We start from the raw sequence: 19,057 nt of genomic DNA, 5'->3' as shown, positions 1-19,057 counted from the left end.
TGTGCATACCAACATGATGCATCTTCCTGCATCGCTAACTGTCTAGAGGACTCAAGAGCCAGTCTAGTATATCTGCCTCTATGTGTATCCCATAGACTGTGCATAAAGGACACTGATCTGGTAAGAGCCTCAATCTCTATAGGAGGGGCGGCTACCTCCGCTCGAATAATCGCATGTGGTACAGAGGCCTTGACTCTAATCATCCGGGATATCATAAATACCAAGGGTCTCTCCATGTTCCTCCAATTGTCATGATCACAGATGGTCCCCAAACTTGGATCCCATAAAGCATAGCTGAAGCAACCAAAGTATCAAAGAGCCATAGTTTTGTTCGTGGTTCTTGAAACTGAACCTGCGAACACATCCTCTCTAGCCCTCCTAATGCCGCATAGGCTCTGGATAGTCTAGTCTCTGCTGCTCTCCTCAGGGTAAACCTCGGTCCCGTGAATACCACCCCCAGATATGTATATTCATCTGTATACTCCACAGTGTCTTGGCCATATACGAGTGTAGGTGCCGATCTCTTGACCCACTGTGGTGTGGTGTTAAACACCATAACCTTGGTTTTACCAAGGTTCACAGACAGTCCACTATCCTCTGCAAAGTTGTGCAATGCATCCAAATGTCTTTGCATGCCCTCTGGCGACTCTGACATTAACACAGTATCATCGGCATATAATAATAAAGGGATCCATGTCCTTGCCAGCTGAGCGCCTCTGTCACCCTCTCTGTCAATGTAGTCAGAGACCTCATCTACATACATACCAAAAAGTGTAGGGGACAAAGGACACCCCTGTTTCACTCCAATAGTGGAATGAACAATGTCAGAAATCCCCTCAGGAGTGCGTACCTGGCCAGTCATTGAGCCGTATAAAGCCATGATCCCCCATATGATCTCTGTGGGTACTCCCAACTTCAGTAGCCTGTGCATCAATCTGGCCCTCGGCACCGTGTCAAATGCCTTGCGGAAGTCCACAAAGCAACAATACATCCATCTCCCATGTGCCCGACCCTCCTCAATAATGGCTCTGAGTGTAAGAATATGGTCCAAAGTGGAGAAACCTGAAACCGGCCTGTTGAATCCAACAAGGGCGGTAGACTTTACTTCAAACCTTGATTTAGCTTTCACCCATTATTAGTCGTCTATTATACTTGCGCTATAGTGACACAAGAGAGGGGAATGGGATACAGATGCTAGAATGCACCTGTATGAGAAGATCGACACCAGATTGGCCCCTAACTTAGGCGCCCCTTTCGGTATTTCTTTATTGTTTAAAAGAGGGAATATACGCTGTGGTTATTTCCAAGCTGCCCCGCACAACCTTGGCTGAATTTTGACTGTTCTAGCTTGATTTCGGCAACATAACTGTACTAGAACCCTTCACGGTCAGTATTCCCACGCATTAAATGACTTTCCCGACGCATACGGGCACTTTGCAAAACCTGGCGAGAATCTGCAGCACGCTGAATTCTCTGTTTTCAGCCCTGAAAATGCGCCAGATCGCTTGTACAGCGGTCCCCTTGCGTCCCCGAACCTCCTTGGGGTATTAGGGTCCGTTTAGGGCCAAAACCCTAAACCTGCAAAAATACACAGCAGGCTGTAATTTACTGTTTCGGGCTCCGTTTCGCGTGCCGGTCCATCCGTAGCAAGTCCTCGAGCTCCCGCACCTATAGGGCTACTTGCCCTTTGAATCGGACGAGATTTCGAGCGTAAAACCTCTCCGAATCACCTGTACCTGTGGGGGATTAGCCGCTAGCTAATCTAGTACTTGTGCAAGAGGCTCTTGCCTCGGCAATCGCGCATGAACCCACACAACTGTACATTGGTCAAATGAAGAGCCCACTAGTGGGGCATAACATTCTGCCAAAGGGGAGAGAGAGGGCAGTGCGTAGCGTGCAGGGCATCACTCCTGGCACCGCACTGTGCATAAGAGGGAAAGCAAGCACTCCATAGCTCTTAACCTGTGACAAAATTGAAAATGAGGCTCTCCTTCTCCTAAATTCAGCGCCAACTCTTGTTGCATGAGGCAAGTGCACCAGAAGGTGCCACTTGGCACATTTACAAGCATTTTCCCGTTTCGGGGTTGCCGCCTAAAAATCTCCCAACAGGCTGCCCAGTTGACTTCAGGGCAGAGTAAGAAAATGTTCCCTTTGTCATTCCGGAGGTAATGATTTAACACATTTTCAGGTCCAAAAATAGCAGTTCCCTAAATTTTAGGAGATGCTGCCATTGTATCTTTCTAGGTCATCCGACCCTCTTTGTACACTGCGGCCACATCCAGAACTGAAATGTAGCCTCTGTAGCAAAGGATTCCACTTTGGCTAGTCAATGACCCCACTTGGCTAACCATAGTCCTTGTCCAACCTTAGTGCTCTCTTGCCCTCAAGCCTGGACTCCCTCTGGACAGTTCCACACTAGCTATGCAATGCAGGGCAATTAGATTTCCCGAGGGGTGTTTCCAAAAAGTGAAAGTAAATAGATAATAAGAAAGAAATCAACCAAAAGGATAGATAGTAGTCACACACTGATGACATACCCCCCTCTTGAAATCTCAAACGTCCTCGGTTGCATCTATGTCGTACATGCTCACTGTCAACACTGATGTATTCAACACCTGTCGACACATATACGACACATACATGCTCATTGTCAACCCTGGTGTACTCAACACCTCGTCGACACATGTATTGCCTGCGTGTGAACCCTGTCCCAATGACATAGTGGTAGCTTCGCACTCTGTCATTGCTTTGAGTCACTAACTTTCCAATGACAAAATGGTAGCTGCACATTTTGCCACTATCTTATAGTACACATTGGATCCAGTAACACTTTCGAGCATACCCAAACCAACAGTTTAAGAATGCAGTTACACATGTACCCTTTAATAGAAGCAATTACTGTATCCTTGACAAACTGACAAGAAATACTCACTTCTATAGCACTAACCAAACTTTTGGACATTCCATAAGACCAATTGCCAAACTGACAATCTGTACAGCTCTAACATTCATGTAACAGGTATTTCATTTGAGCTCACTTTAAATACCATGTACATCATTTGTTTCAAAAGCCATTGTCACACTGACAATCCATATAGCTCTGAAACTCAAGGGGTCAAGGTAGGTTGCAAATCAAAGGCTTCAAGGTAAAGTGATAACACAGTTGGTGATTCTGCAAATTCACTTTCTTCCATCCACTTAGCATCCATTGGTGGATAGTTTTTGAACTTTACCAAGTAACGCCTAGCAACCTTGCCTTTCACTTTCCTTTCTTTGTGTGCCAAAATTTGCTCCGGGACCAAGATCTCGTCAAGTTCCTCGACTTCCGACTGATCTTCAGCTGGCATATCTTTTGGCACATCACCCACATAGGGTCTGAGAAGACTCACATGAAACGCATTATGAATCTTCCAACTGTCAGGCAATTTCAGCCTATATGCAACATCACTGATTATGTCGCACACTTGAAAAGGCCCATAGTAACGCATGCTGAGCTTTGGAAACAGTCTTTCCTTGCCTTTCATCTTCTTTAACCTTGCCTTTTCAAAGCGTAAAAGCACCCAATCACCAAGTGAATATACCACTTCATGACGGTGACGATCAGCTGCTTTCTTTTGCTTTGCCTGAGTCTTTTCCAAGGCCACTTTGACCTTCTTGTACATTTCATCCATATCCTGAACATACTTATCTGCTTCAAATATCTTGTCCTTTGTATGCAGTATGGGAGGAACTTTCTTGCCACCTTCAACTATCTCAAAGGGTGCCTTGCCAGTTGATGAATGCACTGTATTATTGTATGCATACTCCACCAATGGCAAATACTGCTCCCACTTTCCTTTATGCTCTGACACATAGCACTTCAGCAGATCTAGGACAGTAGAATTTGCCTCTTTTGACTGCCCATCTGTTTGAGGATGAAATGACGAAGAGAATTTGAGCGTTGTGCCCATATTCTCAAACAAGCCTCTCTAGAACAAACTTGTCATGCGTGGATCACGGTCGCTAACAATCGACTGTGGCATGCCATGATACTTGAAAATATTGCTCATAAACAAGCGTGCCATCTGATCTGGCTTTATCTTCTTCCTGACAGGAATAAAATGAGCCTATTTGCTGAATCTGCAAATAATGGTCCAAATACCATTGTTTCCTGTTTGCGTTCTCGGAAGATCAAAGATAAAATCCATAGCAATACTTTCCCATGGTTTATCTGGAATAGGTAGTGGTTGCAATAATCCTCGTGCCTTTTGCCTGTCAAACTTGACCTTCTGGCAAATTAGGCATTCTCGCACAAAGGCATCCACATTCCTTCTCAATGTAGGCCAATAGAAGAATGTCTCAACCGCTTTAACAGTAGCATCGATACCACGATGCCCTGCATACGGTGGGACATGACTTTCTTCTATAACTTTGTGTCGCAATGGCTTTGTGACACACAATCTGCCATGCATCATCATGAACCCATCTTTGAGAAGATAGTGTTCATGACGTTGTCCTTGCATTAGCTGCTCGAAGACCCTTGCAAAATCTTCATCATTTGCATATTGTTCTCTCATATCATCAAGTTCATGATGATAAGGAATTGACACAGCTGAAATTTGTGGCTTCTTAGACAAGGCATCAGCCACAACGTTCTTCTTGCCTTCCACATGCACAATCTGAAAATGGAACATGGACAAGATATTTGCCTATCGCATATGCTTCTCAGATAACTTTGTCTGTGTCAAGAAGTATCGCAAGGTCTGATGGTCTGTTTGGACAACGAAATCTGCACCTAGCAGGTAGTGTTTCCAACTTAAGAGCGCATGAATCACAGCCAGTAACTCTTTCTCATAGACCTGCATGGTCATCTCTGGCCCTTGCAAAATTTTGCTCTCATAGGCTACTACCCTGCCATCTTGCATTAGCATTGCACCAATGCTACTACCACAGGCATCACACTGGACCACAAATGACTTCCTAAGATCTGGCAATACAATGACTGGATCTGAAGTCATCTTTTCCTTTAAGAGATTAAAAGCTGAAATCTCTTTCTGTGTCCATCTAAAGGTGATTGCTTTCTTTTGAAGAGCATGTAAAGGTGAAGCAATCTCAGCAAAATTTCGGATAAACCTTCTGTAATAGGAGCATAGTCCCAAGAAGCTTCGGACATCATGCACCGTCTTCAAATTTGGCCATGACTTGATCACTTCAACTTTTGCAGGATCCATTCTGACACCATCCTTTGAGACAATGTGTCCTAGAAAGTGAATCTCTTCCAGAAAAAACTCACTTTTCTTTGCATTGATGAGCAACCTATGACTGCGTAGCTCTTCGAACACAATGGCCAAGTGATGCCTATGCTCCTCTTCATTCATTGAGTAGACTATCATGTCATCAAAGAATGTACCAACAAACTGCTGGTGTGGACGGAAAATTCTGTCCATCATCCTATTGAACGTAGCAGGAGCATTTGTGAGACCAAAGGGCATCACTAAAAATTCGTAAAGGCCAAACGTGGTTCTAAAAGCAGTCTTGTGCACATCCTCTGATCTAATGCGGATCTGATGGTACCCACTCTTTAGATCTATCCTGCTAAACATAGTTGCTCCTTCTAATTTGTCGATAATATCATCAATTCTAGGTATAGGGAACCTATTCTTGATGGTATTCTTGTTCAGTGCACGGTAGTCAATGCACATACGCCACGAGCCATCCTTTTTCTGCACCAACAACACTGGAGAACAGAATGGAGATGAACTGGGCTGAATCAGCTTGTAGCGCGGATAATGCGTCGTGCTCTCTACAGTGTGGGTGCCCCTCAGTGCAATGAGCGTGACAATCTCACTCAAACAAATGAAAACTCTCTCAAACAGAATGAAACACAGAAACAACGGATAACAACACAGAAACAATGGATAACGACAAAGACACAACAGTGGACCAGAACATGTGGACTCGACTAGCTCCAAGAACCATGTACAGACTCTGGCGTGGCAGCACACTCCGCTCCAGCCCAGGACTCACAGGTACAAATGGGGTGTCGAGGCTCAGATGTGCAGGGATGGTGAAGCAGTGCTCTGTGTAAGACTCTCTAGACGACTACGTGCAAGATAAGATGGAACTGTCCCAAAACGACTACTGATATGTACAACCATAGGAGCCACCAACGGCCCATAAATGTCCAGCCAGCTAAGTCTATCTCCAAACTGAGTGGTGGTGGTGACCTGGCCACGACGTCCACTAGACCACCGTAGGTACCTTGCCACGTGTCACTCCCAGCCAAAGGGTCCGTCCAGTGTGAACCAGACCAACTGTAGCTAACTGTCCAACTGCCTGTCCTGTGAAGTGACACTGTAGCAGGCTACAGGTTGCCCGCCACAAGACTGGTCACCGTCTCGGTGAGCCAAAACTGAATGAAACTGCAAAAGTAACTATATGTACCATGAAAGATGAGGTAAGAGCACAATCCTGTCACCCAAGGGAAAGGGTCGTCCCCACTGCTGCTCCAAAAGCTTCCGGATCGGGAGGAGCCATCATATCAATAGTGTAACCATGCGGTTGCTGTCCTGTGCTTTGCATACCTTGATTTCCTGTGGTTGTAGCAGCCATCTGCTGCACAGCGGATGGGAGTACCTGCCCTGAAGTGAACTCCGGACGCCTAGTAACGCAACCATGGCGGTGTGCACCAATAACACCGTCACAGCAAGGAACACTCTGGCTCTGCATTTGTGGCATCTGGATATGAGACTCTTGCTGAGTGAAGTACTGGACCTGGGGCTGTGGGTAGTGTCCCATGAACTGTTGAGAGTGCTGAGAGGGACCTGCTGGCGCTGCAAAGGTGGCTGGACTCTGGACCTGTATCCCTGGCCTAGTCCATCCATATCCCACAGTAGCCTGGGTAGGCCTGTTATCATACATAAGCATTTCTTGAAATCCTTGCACCTGTGCTTTGAGGTCATCAATAATTCTCGACTTTATCTTCAATGCCTGCTGTAGTGCAAAAATCGTTGCATCTCGATCTGCGATGGCACTCTCGGCAACTCGCAGGGATCCCTCCATAGCTGCGTATGTGGCAGAGTGATACTGGTGGGTTGCAGCTAGCTGCTCCACGCCTAGCTCGATGGTGGCAATAGCAGCTCTGGAGTCCTGAAGCAACTTCTCTGAAAGCTGAAACAGAGAAGTGGAGTTGGTCCTACCTGAAGATCCCTCAGATGGATGTGATGCTGGAGGGCGCACATGTGGCATTGCCGGCGAGCTAAAAGTAGGTGCAGATCGCGGTACAATCGGCGAGCTAGAAGTAGGGACACTCGGTGTAGAAGGTGCTTCATAGATTGTTGTTGTAGGTGCAGCGAGTGATATGTTGACCGGTGTATGAGTGAAGATGGGAGAAGAAGGAAGAGGATCTTGTATGGGTGAAGTGACCATCCTGTCCTGAGGAGTGGCAGTAGACATTGATGTCGGCACAGCAGAACCAGGTGTAGCAGTGGACGTATGACGCTGAAGATGTACCCTAGTCTGCTGTCTCTCAGAAACTGGCGAGGAGAGTAGAGACTTCACTGTATCCTTCATCACTTTCGCTTTGATCTTCTTTTTCTTGGTGACTGTGGGGTCTACTTGCATGCTCACGGGTTTCCTTTTCCCTTTCGAGGTTCCCTGTTCCTCATCCACTTCATTTATGTTGATAGGTATGTTTATGATCCATGCCAAGAGAGGCGCCGCAAAACATCTAAAAGTTAACTGCACAGACTGCACTTGGGCCCGAAATCTTTTAGCCCTAGACTGCAGAGAGCTGAAGAGAATTTGGTGGAATCCACATGGGATAGTGTGGATTAAACAGTATAGCCCGTTGCAGTGGGAGAATGTAGTGATCGCCAAAATGAGAGCACCAGTAGCGCGGATAATGCGTCGTGCTCTCTACAATGTGGGTGCCCCTCAGTGCAATGAGCGTGACAATCTCACTCAAACAAATGAAAACTCTCTCAAACAGAATGAAACACAGAAACAACGGATAACAACATAGAAACAATGGATAACGACAGAGACACAACAGTGGACTAGAACATGTGGACTCGACTAGCTCCAAGAACCATGTACAGACTCTGGCGTGGCAGCACACTCCGCTCCAGCCCAGGACTCACAGGTACAAATGGGGTGTCGAGGCTCAGATGTGCAGGGATGGTGAAGCAGTGCTCTGTGTAAGACTCTCTAGACGACTACTTGCAAGATAAGATGGAACTGTCCCAAAACGACTACTGATATGTACAACCATAGGAGCCACCAACGGCCCATAAATGTCCAGCCAGCTAAGTCTATCTCCAAACTGAGTGGTGGTGGTGACCTGGCCACGACGTCCATTAGACCACCGTAGGTACCTTGCCACGTGTCACTCCCAGCCAAAGGGTCTGTCCAGAGGCAACTTTCCGATGATGGGTGTCACAGCCTCTGTATGGCCAGGACATGCCAAACTTGCTTGTGCTGTATACCCCATCTCTTCAGGTCTGATTCCCAACTTCGAAGCCAATTCTGGGGAAATAAAGTTGGCTTTGGCACTTGGATCAAAGAAGATAAGCACTGTTTGATCCTTGACCTTTCCCCATGCTCTGCAAAGCTCACTTGCATCTGAATTTGGCTTGTCGCCCACCATATCTGGCACTAGACCAGCCATGGGCTTCTTTCCTTTCTTGTCTTCCTTGTCATCAGAATCAGCTGGCCTTTTCTTTGTAGGACAATTGTAAGCAATGTGGCCAGGTTGCTCACATATAAAGCATTTGTTCTCTGATCTCAGGACCTTCTTTTGCTCTTCTGACTTGCGAGGAAAACGTCTTTTCCATTTCTTTGCTGGTCCCTTTTCTGATTCAGCCCTAGCTTTATCTTTCCCTGCGTTGGCTGACTCCTGAGTCCCTTTAGGAGCCTCATTGGGAAGGTGCTTCTTGGCTGAATTTTGACAAGGCCTATGCAGGGGGAAACTTTACAGAGGCTTCAAAGGTCCTCAAGGCAGTCACTTTCTTGACAGGGAATGCGGGACAATGGTGGACAACTTTATTGCTTCAAGGGCAAGCCCCATCCACATGGATTTACTTCAAACAGATTTTTGCAGCAGCATGGTTATCTGATGACTTTGAAGGAAATGTCATGACAGAATGGCACCAACTTAATGCTGCCAGTTGCAGAAATCTGGATGATTACAATCGGAAGTTTTGGAAAGCTCTACTTCCAATAACTTCCTATAGGTTTGTGCCATTGACAGAACAGATTGAAAAATACTGTTGTGGCCTACCTAAAGGATTGAGAAAGTATTGTACGAAGACAAAAGTCACTACTTTGACACAGCTCATCGAGGTAGCAAACACTGGCAATGGTTTGCTCAAGGGAGAAGATTGTGAATTTAACACTGGCGTCAAGGCAGGATCAGGCAAGAGGAATGAGAGAGCCTTCTTCCTGTCATCAAACCCTGCAAAGGTTGTGAAAGACACACCTTTGCCACCTTCTTTGTACGGAGTTTGCCTCTCCAGCGGCGTTAAATTGTCATATGGAAGTGACTGAAACATGGGAACACTGTCAGGGTTCATTTGTGTTCCCTGACCGCAATTAAGTTGACCTGGAAATGCCATATTTGGCTGCTGATTTGTAATTCCAGTCATACCAAAATTTGCCTGTGGCATCCCAAATTGGCCCTGAGTGCTCTGAAACCCTGGTTGCATACCCATGACACTGTACATGGGGTTAGGCATCATCGTTTGAGCACCCCCAAACACTGTTTCTGGGGTGTAAAACTGATTTCCAGGTGCATGACCAGCCATGCTCTGGAATACCGATCCACCTCCAAAATAGCCAGGGTGTATTGAAGGTGGTGGGAAGACCTGTTGCATAGCCTGTAGGTTGCTTCCCTGCCCATTAGAACCAGCTATAGGCTGCTGAAAGGTGGCGGACTGAACTGGTACAGCTTGAAAGACTGGCATCTCAGCCACCTGTTCTTGCACCTTAGGCACAGGTTGTGGAGACTGCATGTTCTCCGTCAAGTGTACAGGTGTTTCCATTGACTGTGTGGTATGAATCACCTGTGCTCGAGCCTTAACAGGCTTTTGAATATGATCCAGTGACCCAACTTGCTCAGGCGGAACAAGAGGTTGCAGAAAGGCTAAAAACCTCGGGTTCTGCATTACTTGCGTGAACATAGCCACAGCAGTAGCCAACTAGGTCCTGAATATATCATCATCTGTCTGTGGTGGTCTTTAGAACTCACCTACTTCATGTCTGTTGACCCTGGGAAGAGGAAACCTCTTCAGTCACATCATCTGGTCTGTCAGCCATAATTGCTATTTCCTGTGTCTGGTCTATGATCCCCTGTGTCTTCAAGTCCAAACTGACCAAGGCTCACTTCTATAGGAAAAAGTGATTTAATCCCGTCGATGGAACCATGAACCCGGCCTTTTGAATCCAACAAGGGCGGTAGACTTTACTTCAAATCTTGATTTAGCTTTCACCCATTATTAGTCGTCTATTATACCTGCGCTATAGTGACACAAGAGAGGAGAATGGGATACAGATGCTAGAATGCACCTGTATGAGAAGACCGACACCAGATTGGCCCCTAACTTAGGCGCCCCTTTTAGTATTTCTTTATTGTTTAAAAGAGGTGGTTCTTTCCAAGCTGCCTCGCACATTCTTGGCTAAATTTTGACTCTTCTGGCTTGATTTCGGCAACATAACTGTACTAGAACCCTTCACGGTCAGTATTCCCACGCATTAAATGACTTTCCCGACGCATACGGGCACTTTGCAAAACCTGGCGAGAATCTGCAGCACGCTGAATTCTCTGTTTTCAGCCCTGAAAATGTGCCAGATCGCTTGTACAACGGTCCCCTTGCGTCCCCGAACCTCCTGGGGGTATTAGGGTCCATTTAGGGCCAAAACCCTACACCTGCAAAAATACACAGCAAGCTGTAATTTACTGTTTCGGGCTCCGTTTCGCGTGCTGGTCGCATCCGTAGCAAGTCCTCGAGCTCCCGCACCTGTAGGGCTACTTGCCCTTTGAATCGGACGAGATTTCGAGCGTAAAACCTCTCCGAATCACCTGTACCAGCGGGGGATTAGTCGCTAGCTAATCCAGTACCTGTGCAAGAGGCTCTTGCCTCGGCAATCGCGCATGAACCCACACAACTGTACATTGGTCAAATGAAGAGCCCACTAGTGGGGCATAACATACTGCCAAAGGGGAGAGAGAGGGCAGTGCGTAGCGTGCAGGGCATCACTCCTGGCACCGCACTGTGCATAAGAGGGAAAGCAAGCACTCCATAGCTCTTAACCTGTGGCAAAATTGAAAATGAGGCTCTCCCCCTCCTAAATTCAGCGCCAACTCTTGTTGCATGAGGCAAGTGCACCAGAAGGTGCCACTTGACACATTTACAAGCATTTTCCCGTTTCAGGGTTGCCGCCTAAAAATCTCCCAATCGGCTGCCCAGTTGACTTCACGGCAGAGTAAGAAAATGTTCCCTTTGTCATTCCGGAGGTAATGACGTCAACACATTTTTAGGCCCCAAAATAGCAGTTCCCTAAATTTTAGGAGATGCTGCCATTGTATCTTTCTAGGTCATCCGACCCTCTTTGTACACTGCGGCCACATCCAGAACTGAAATGTAGCCTCTGTAGCAAAGGATTCCACTTTGGCTAGTCAATGACCCCACTTGGCTAACCATAGTCCTTGTCCAATCTTAGTGCTCTCTTGCCCTTAGGCCTGGACTCCCTCTGGACAGTTCCACACTAGCTATGCAATGCAGTGCAGTTAGATTTCCCGAGGGGTATTTCCAAAAAGTGAAAGTAAATAGATAATAAGAAAGAAATCAACAAAAAGGATAGATAGTAGTCACACGCTGGTGACATCCCTCTTGAATCCAGCCTGTCCTGCTGCTTGTATGCCCTCATTTTTTACCCATTTACTCAGTTGCTGTTCAAGAATGGATACATACAACCGTGCCAATGTGTGCCCTATCATAATAGTACGGTAGTTCCATGGTACCGTGGGGTCCCCTGCCTTGAAAAGAGGTACAATAGTAGATAATCTCCAGGACTCGGGTAGTCCCTCATACATGACATGGTTAAACAACCGTGCAAGAACCTCTGACAGTAAATCTCTAGCATGTATCAAGTGCTCTGCCACCAAACCGTCATGATCATATGCTCTCCTAGTCCTCATCCTGTCAATGACGTTCTTCACCATCTCAGTGGTAAAGAAGGTACTAGTGGCTGGACATGGCTCTAGAGGGTCTGGTAATGGTGGTTGCCCAGGTACTGTATATAATGATGCTGCATATTGACCCCAAATCTCGGGAGAGGTAATCACTGGAGGAGGTGAGTGCTCATGGAAGAGACGCCAGGCCTCACCCGAATCTCGGCTCAAAAAGAGCTGATACAAATCACGTTCCATCTGGGCTAAAAAGGTCCGCTTCTTCCGTCGCACTAAACGCCGAAGGGCAATCCGAGACTGTCTATATGTAATGACTCCAAGTATAAGCTCGCTCTGAATCTGAACTCTCATCTCTCTGCACTCCTCATCATACCAACTATTCTGAGGCATGTTCCCATAACGTCTTTTCTGATTTGGTTGAGTGTGTGGGTATGCCTCTGCTGTTGCCCCATGCAAGATCTCCGTCAATAAAGTGGTGATCTCCTCCACTATATATACAGGCTCGGCTGCCCCCATCCGTTTGTAAATCTCTTCCACATAAACTGAATCCGTCTCTGGTGTAAAAGTATACCGTGTGTGTGCAATCCTCCGTGGTGTCTGAGAGACACTATATTGGAAAGAGACTGAAAAAGTCAGGAGAGCATGGTCCACTGCTACTCCAACAGGCCTAGGGCCCACACTGAGATCTTGAATATGAGAGATGAAGCTAGGTGAAGTCATGACATAGTCCACTGTATTGGCCCCATGTCTGTGTGGAAAGTATGTGAATCCCCCAGACGAAGGAAAAATCTCTAGACCATTAAGTATGGCCAGACCATGCGTAGTTGTCATCTCCATGAGATATCTCCCATACTCTGTGTGCTCTTTATCCTGTGAGTGTCTGTCAAGTCCCATCTCCGATATATCCATCTCTCTAAGCATCTCCTCCGAGGTATCATAAAATACCGTTTGGGAGTTGGCCGTCCTGGCATTAAAGTCTCCCAAGAGAATGATATCTCCATCTCTAGAGAACTCCCATATGTCATCATCAAGTATAGAGAAAGGGGATTGCCCTCTAGGTGAGGTATAGACTGATGTGCTAGGGGGAAAGTAACATATAGCAATGTATAAGAATCTGTCTGTCTCAGCTCTCAGTCTCACCCACATGTATCTCGCCTGGTCATCTCTCCAGACAATCTGTAATAGCGGTTGCAACTCTTCCTTGGATAAGACTGCTACCCTCCTGAACCTCGACTTCCATGCTGGGATCTAGCGTCTGGCCGACAAGCTGTCTCCCATAAATAGCCAGTCACACTTGGCATCAACTGTCCAGATTTTTGATGTGTCTCCGAGTAAAAGACAATGTCTCTATCTCTGAAGCTATCTTCAAAGGCACCCACATCCAGCCTATATGATCCATTACAATTCCATGCCGCCATCCGGAGTGTGGTCCCATATGTCTCGCACCGTCATGCTGTGCGTTTTTATAAAATCACTACTTTCCCTCCTCTGTAAAAGGCAATTTTTCCCTTCTCCCTTGCTGCCTTGATCTCTGGCATCAACTCTTGCATATGTGCTATTTGTGCTAAAGTAAGGTCATCCCCCATAAATATTCCAGTTTTCTTAAGTGCTGGTCTCTTCTTCAAGAATTCCTTCCTTGTTTCCAAAGTCGGGAAACGCAAAATAAGTGCTTTCTCTTTGACGTTTCCCTTCTCATCCACTCCCTTCTTTCCTACTCTCCAAGCACCTGTGTGCATAGGTTCCGGGATGCCCATGCGTTGCAAGAGTTCCTTCACTTCGTCTTCTACATTTTCGGTGTCTTTGATACCAGTAATACGCACATGGAGGGCTCTAGTCCTCCTCTTCTATTCCTCCTCAATGGTCATATTGATGATGGTAGAAGTCTGTGCGGCTTCTGGCATCCGGGCCTTTCCTTTCTTTGCACCTTCAATCCATTTTTCTGCTTCGTCAACTTTATCCTGTGTTTTAGAAAGGCGCTCCGCCCATGAGGAAGCCTCTTTCGAGTTTGGTTCTTCCACTTCGCACAGAGTTTTCACCTGCTCCTTAATATCTTCGAGCTCCTTTAACATCGAGGTTTGATTTCCCCCTTCCGTTTTGGGCATAATTTTGCACGCTGCAAGTTCCCCTTTAAGCTCTTCAATCACTGCATCTTTTTCCTTCATGCACTTTTCCACATTGGTTTTCCAAGATTCAAAGCTTGCGATTGCCTCATCCAACTTTTCTGCATAATACATTCCATTACATTCACTTCTGCCTGCATTAGAGCCTGCATCTCCCCTTTCACAGATAGATACATCTCATCATGCTTACCAAGCATCGCTTTATCGAATTCTTTCCTCATATCTGCATACATAGAATTCTTATAACTTTCTGCGTTTGCGTACATCTCTTTCCTGATGTCATCTCTCATAAAGCTGAGCTCAGATTTAATCATCACTTGAACCCTCTCCATCATTAAATCATCTTGGATTCTGACGGTTTTACCAAGGCCCGCAATGAGCTTGGCGAGAGTATGCTATCTCTGTTCCTCCGCTTGAATGTCGCTTTCATTTTTTGTGGCGTGGTGAAGCCACTTGCATCACCATCCTCGATTGGTTGGTCCATCCGAGAGAGAAGAACAAAGCGAGCACTGAGTCAAGGCCCTCACCAGATGAGGTCTGGCCTCCGCCCTGGTTGGCCTTGCCCTCGTCACCAAGTCCTAGCCCTCGTCCTGGCTGACTTGACTGCTCTCGTCCTCGCCCTGGCACTGGCCTCGTCTGGTCGCCCTTGGCTCTTCTAGCCCTCTCCCTTGGTAGGCAGCTAGCTCTCGCCCTTGGCACAGCTCGCCCTCGTCCTTCAGAGGTTAGGGCCCTCGTCCTCGCCCTTGGCAAGCTGCTCGCCCTCTTGACACAGGACCAGCAGCTCGACCAGGTCCACCTGCTCGCCCCGCCTTCGACCAGCAGCTCGCCCTCGTCCCTCGACCAGCAGAGAGAGAGAGCTCGTCCCTCGTCCTTCGTCCAGCAAGTTGGCAGCGCGACGAGCTCGTCCTTCGTCCAGCAAGGCAGCGCTAGAGGGTTTGACTCAGCCTGCTCGCCTTCGCCTCAGTCTCCTCCCCTCAGCCTGCTCGCCACATAATGCTCGCCCTCCTCAGGCTGCTCGCCCTCGTCAGACTGCTCGCCACAGTCTGCTCGCCCTTAGGCTGCTCGCCCTGGTCCAGCTGCTCGCCTCAGGCTGCTCGCCCACGTCCAGCTGAGAGAGAGAGAGAGAGAGAGAGAGAGAGAGAGAGAGAGAGAGAGAGAGAGAGAGAGGCAGGCGTGGTGCGGTGCAGACACTTCTACTATGCTTTGTGTGTGTGTGTGTGTGAGAGAGAGAGAGAGAGAGAGAGAGAGAGAGAGAGAGAGAGAGAGAGAACCTATGAGTGAAACTTTGTGTATAGGGGAGAAGTTCAGTCTAGCAAAGCAACTTGGCCTTAAACTGGTGAATCACCAATGGCTTGAGGACTGGTGAGATGCTTTCTTTCTGATACGCTCATAGCATCTTGTCCTTGAAACAGATGAAATAGTTGCTTATATGCTGCTACTGCTTTGGTATTCTGAGTAGCTCTTAGGTGTGTTGGAAGTTGACCATTGGCTACTTCTCTTTTATGGCCTTTGCAGCCTGAGGACGTGGGCTCTTCTCTCAGAAGAAGATTATAAAAAAAGGTACTTACTAAGTACACCTTTTGCTTGAGTCTGCATTCTCATATGGAATTGCTTTCTTGCTTGTGGGGGTCTAGTGGTTTTGAAGTGGAGCTTTCAGAGGTGGAGGCAAAAGATTCTGAAGATGACGGTAACTTAAAGTCTTCCCTCCTAAAGAGTGAGGTTCCGAAGGGGCCAGCTATACCATGCTCAGGTGGTGAAAGAGAGGAGGTAAAGTTTCAGGCGGAAATTAACAAGTTTAGTGTGGAGCATTCTGCTAAAGATAAACAGAAAGAGGAACACATTTTTTCAGACTTCTCATCGCCTCAAAAGCAGGGAGATACTGTGAAGAAAAGTAATGTGACAAGCATTATGGGAGAGCAGAACGTTGTCATTGAGAATGAGTTTGTTTCTGAGATGCAAGAAGAAGGAAGGCATGCAAACCTCACTTCTCCACAGATAAAAGGAACTCCGGATGTTTTGAGGAGCTCTAAAAAACAGACAATTGTGGTAAATGTAGATGATAGTTGTTCTCTGCTAGAGCAAGGTGTGCGCGTATGTGCTGGAGGTGACTCTCCTGGCACTATACTATTAGAAGGATGTGATCTGGGATCATCATGCAAGGGTAAAAATGTTTCCAAGCTTGCTACACCTAATGTGGGCAACAGCAATTCTGTAGAATTTAAGCTTGCTTTCAATAGTTCCAGCATAAACAAAGATGAGAAAGATAAAAACACCCTGATCCCCCAGGAAACTCCATGCAAGGTTTCTTGTGAGGTGGAAAAGATGACTTTGGATGTACCTGTGGGTGGAAGCAAGACGACTAAAAGGAAGTCAAGGCTGTCTGCTAAGGAAGATAATAAGGTCAGTGGGACCAAAAAGCAGGGAAAGATGTCCAAAAAGTCAGACTTGACAAGCACAACAGAACAAAAGATTCACACAGCAGAAGAGGTTGTTTCAGACAAGAAAGTAACTAGTCATCCGGAGGTAGCAAGCAGCCCCAAGAGTCAGAACGTTGAAGGGAGCACTAACAACAATGGCTATCTATTTATGCGAGGTGGCGATACACATGGTGCAGATGAGTCTGTTTGCATTCTTCAAATGGAAGGAGACAATCCTGGTGGTTCCTTGAGCAAGGCTGACAAAGTTTTGAAGGTCATAACACCTACGAAACCGGATGAAAACGCTGCCAACTTGGAGCCTGTTCTTGGGAGACCAGGCTTAAACAAAGGTGGGGTGGTAACAACCCCTACTGCTGAAGTTATTAAATGTGACATGGCTGCTATTGGAGGGAAAAATCTGCCTAACAAAGCTGTACCTGTGATTACAAGCATGAGTAAAGGGAAACGAAATCAAACGGCAAAATCAGATGTTGAGGTGAGTGGGACTAAAAAGCAGGGCAAGCAATCGAAGAACTTGGAAATTGTAAGCACAACAAAAAAAAGGATTTCGACTGCAGAGAAGATGGTTCTAGATAAAGAGAATGTGGCTTGTCAGAGCCATGACTGCAAATCTGAAGGCAAGGTTTCTCAGGAAGCTGCAGTAGGAAGAAAGCCCCATGAAATGACAGGGTCTCAAGATAAGATGTCAAATGTGGCCAAGGTCACAAGCCAAAGATGTTTTGCGTTAAGTGGGCGTAAGGATGACATCAAGCCCTTGCAAGCTCTGGTGAAAAAGCTTGGAGGTAAACTTTGTAGAGAGTCTCACCAGTGGTCCCATCAAACAACCCATTTAGTGGTTGCTGGGCAGCTTCGCCGCACAGAAAAGCTATTTGCAGCTGCTGCTGCTGGAAGGTAAATATTCTCTGGATACGTGAAAGTCATTTTCGTGTTCGTATCTTGTTTGCCTCACTTCGTATAGTGGTATGTGCTAGGTCAGATGGATTGTTCGAGATGATTATCTGCGGGACAGTTGTGAGGTTGGCTCCTTTTTGGATGAGAAGAAGTATGAATGGCATGGAGTAGGGATGACCAAGGATGGAGCTATCAGTTTTGAGGCTCCAAGGAAGTGGAGAGAACAGCGAGAAACAGCTGGTTGCTGCGCTTTGGAAGGATTGCGTATATTGCTCTATGGAGAGTGCATCATACCTTCTTTGGTAAGGATTAATTAGCACATGAGCATAAACATTTAATGTCCCTGATGTATTTTTCATGTTCTTAAAGATACATGGGTATTCAGAACAAGGGGTTCATGAACGCAGGATACTCTGAGAAGGGCCATTAGAGCGGGAGGAGCTGACCTTGTTGCAACATGTCCTCCTTACACCAAATTCCTTGCTTCCAAAGTCGACTTTGCTATTGTAAATCCAGGAACTCCAAAGAACGATCAATGGATCCAAGAATTCTTAAGCCATGACATTGCCTGTGTAACCACAGATTTTTTTGTGGATTTTGTATGTAAACCGTCGTCTTCTCTTGACAGACATATACTCTATGATACCCATTCTTTAGTTGAAGCTGTGGTGACACGTCTGCAAGCCAGCAATGCAGGGGCCAAGAGGGGCAGGCAGGAAAGCATTGATAAGGGGGAAGAGGGTGCTGGAGGGGAGGATATCTGCTGTGCTGTATGTGGCCGATCTGACCGGGAGGATGTGATGCTCCTTTGTGGAGACGACAAAGGGAGTGGATGTGGAACTGCAATGCACATAGACTGCTGCAAGCCTCCCCTGGAGAAAGTCCCTGCTAATGATTGGTACTGTGAGCAGTGCACTAAGCCATCATCTCCCTTAAAAAGAAAAAAGAAAAGGAGGGCTTTGCTGAAAGGTTGAGGTGTGCCTTGGCTTTAGTTGAAGCAGTAACTCACTGCTTGTAAAAAGGAAGAGGATGCATGTGAGATTCTGATGTACTTACAAAGTTTTAAACACCAGTTTGCTTTGCAGTCTGAAAGGGTATTGCATTTAATTGATGTAATAAACATTGCAATAAGCTTCTATGGAATTCATGATGCTGCTGACTCATTGCCTCTCTTTATAGAAATAGGAAAACAAATGTCAACTCTCTCACATGGGCCCCAGTGTTCGCCAAAAACCGGGTTGTAGTGTATTTTAACCGGCTAAAATTGTATCCCGGGTAGATTCCGAGCTTGCCTTGAAAAAACCGGTAAAATATAATGAGTTTGTGTAGTAACTGGCCATTTTCTTAGTTGGTTTTGGGAAGCCTTGCACATGGCCTGCATATACATAAGCCAATGCTTAGTTGATGACCCTGCGAGGAAAAGGAAGAGAAAAGGTTTGCCA

The 19,057-nt window shown here is 46.6% G+C and overlaps 1 protein-coding gene across 2 annotated transcripts in view; it reads left to right on the top strand.

The window, feature by feature from the left end:
• The window catches only part of LOC147442659 (transcription coactivator), a 35,597-nt gene extending 16,811 nt beyond the window's left edge, over positions 1-18,786 (top strand). The window contains exons 6-10 of one of the 2 annotated variants that reach the window (XM_086528765.1): positions 15,582-15,648; positions 15,802-15,846; positions 15,921-17,615; positions 17,701-17,917; positions 18,023-18,786. In XM_086528765.1, the coding sequence (XP_086384891.1) occupies positions 15,582-15,648; positions 15,802-15,846; positions 15,921-17,615; positions 17,701-17,917; positions 18,023-18,589 (2,591 nt within the window). In that variant the 3' untranslated portion in view covers positions 18,590-18,786. Of the gene's footprint in view, positions 1-15,581; positions 15,649-15,801; positions 15,847-15,920; positions 17,616-17,695; positions 17,918-18,022 lie in introns of those variants that run through there. The other variant, XM_086528766.1, reaches the window with a different exon arrangement.
• Positions 18,787-19,057: the final 271 nt, after the last annotated feature.

The sequence above is a fragment of the Adiantum capillus-veneris genome, chromosome 14 (assembly GCF_014529385.1).
Source record: "Adiantum capillus-veneris isolate H3 chromosome 14, ASM1452938v2, whole genome shotgun sequence".
Lineage (NCBI taxonomy): Eukaryota > Viridiplantae > Streptophyta > Polypodiopsida > Polypodiales > Pteridaceae > Adiantum > Adiantum capillus-veneris.
Note: the sequence above shows the minus strand (reverse complement) of the source record. Positions and strands in the feature narration are given on the sequence as shown.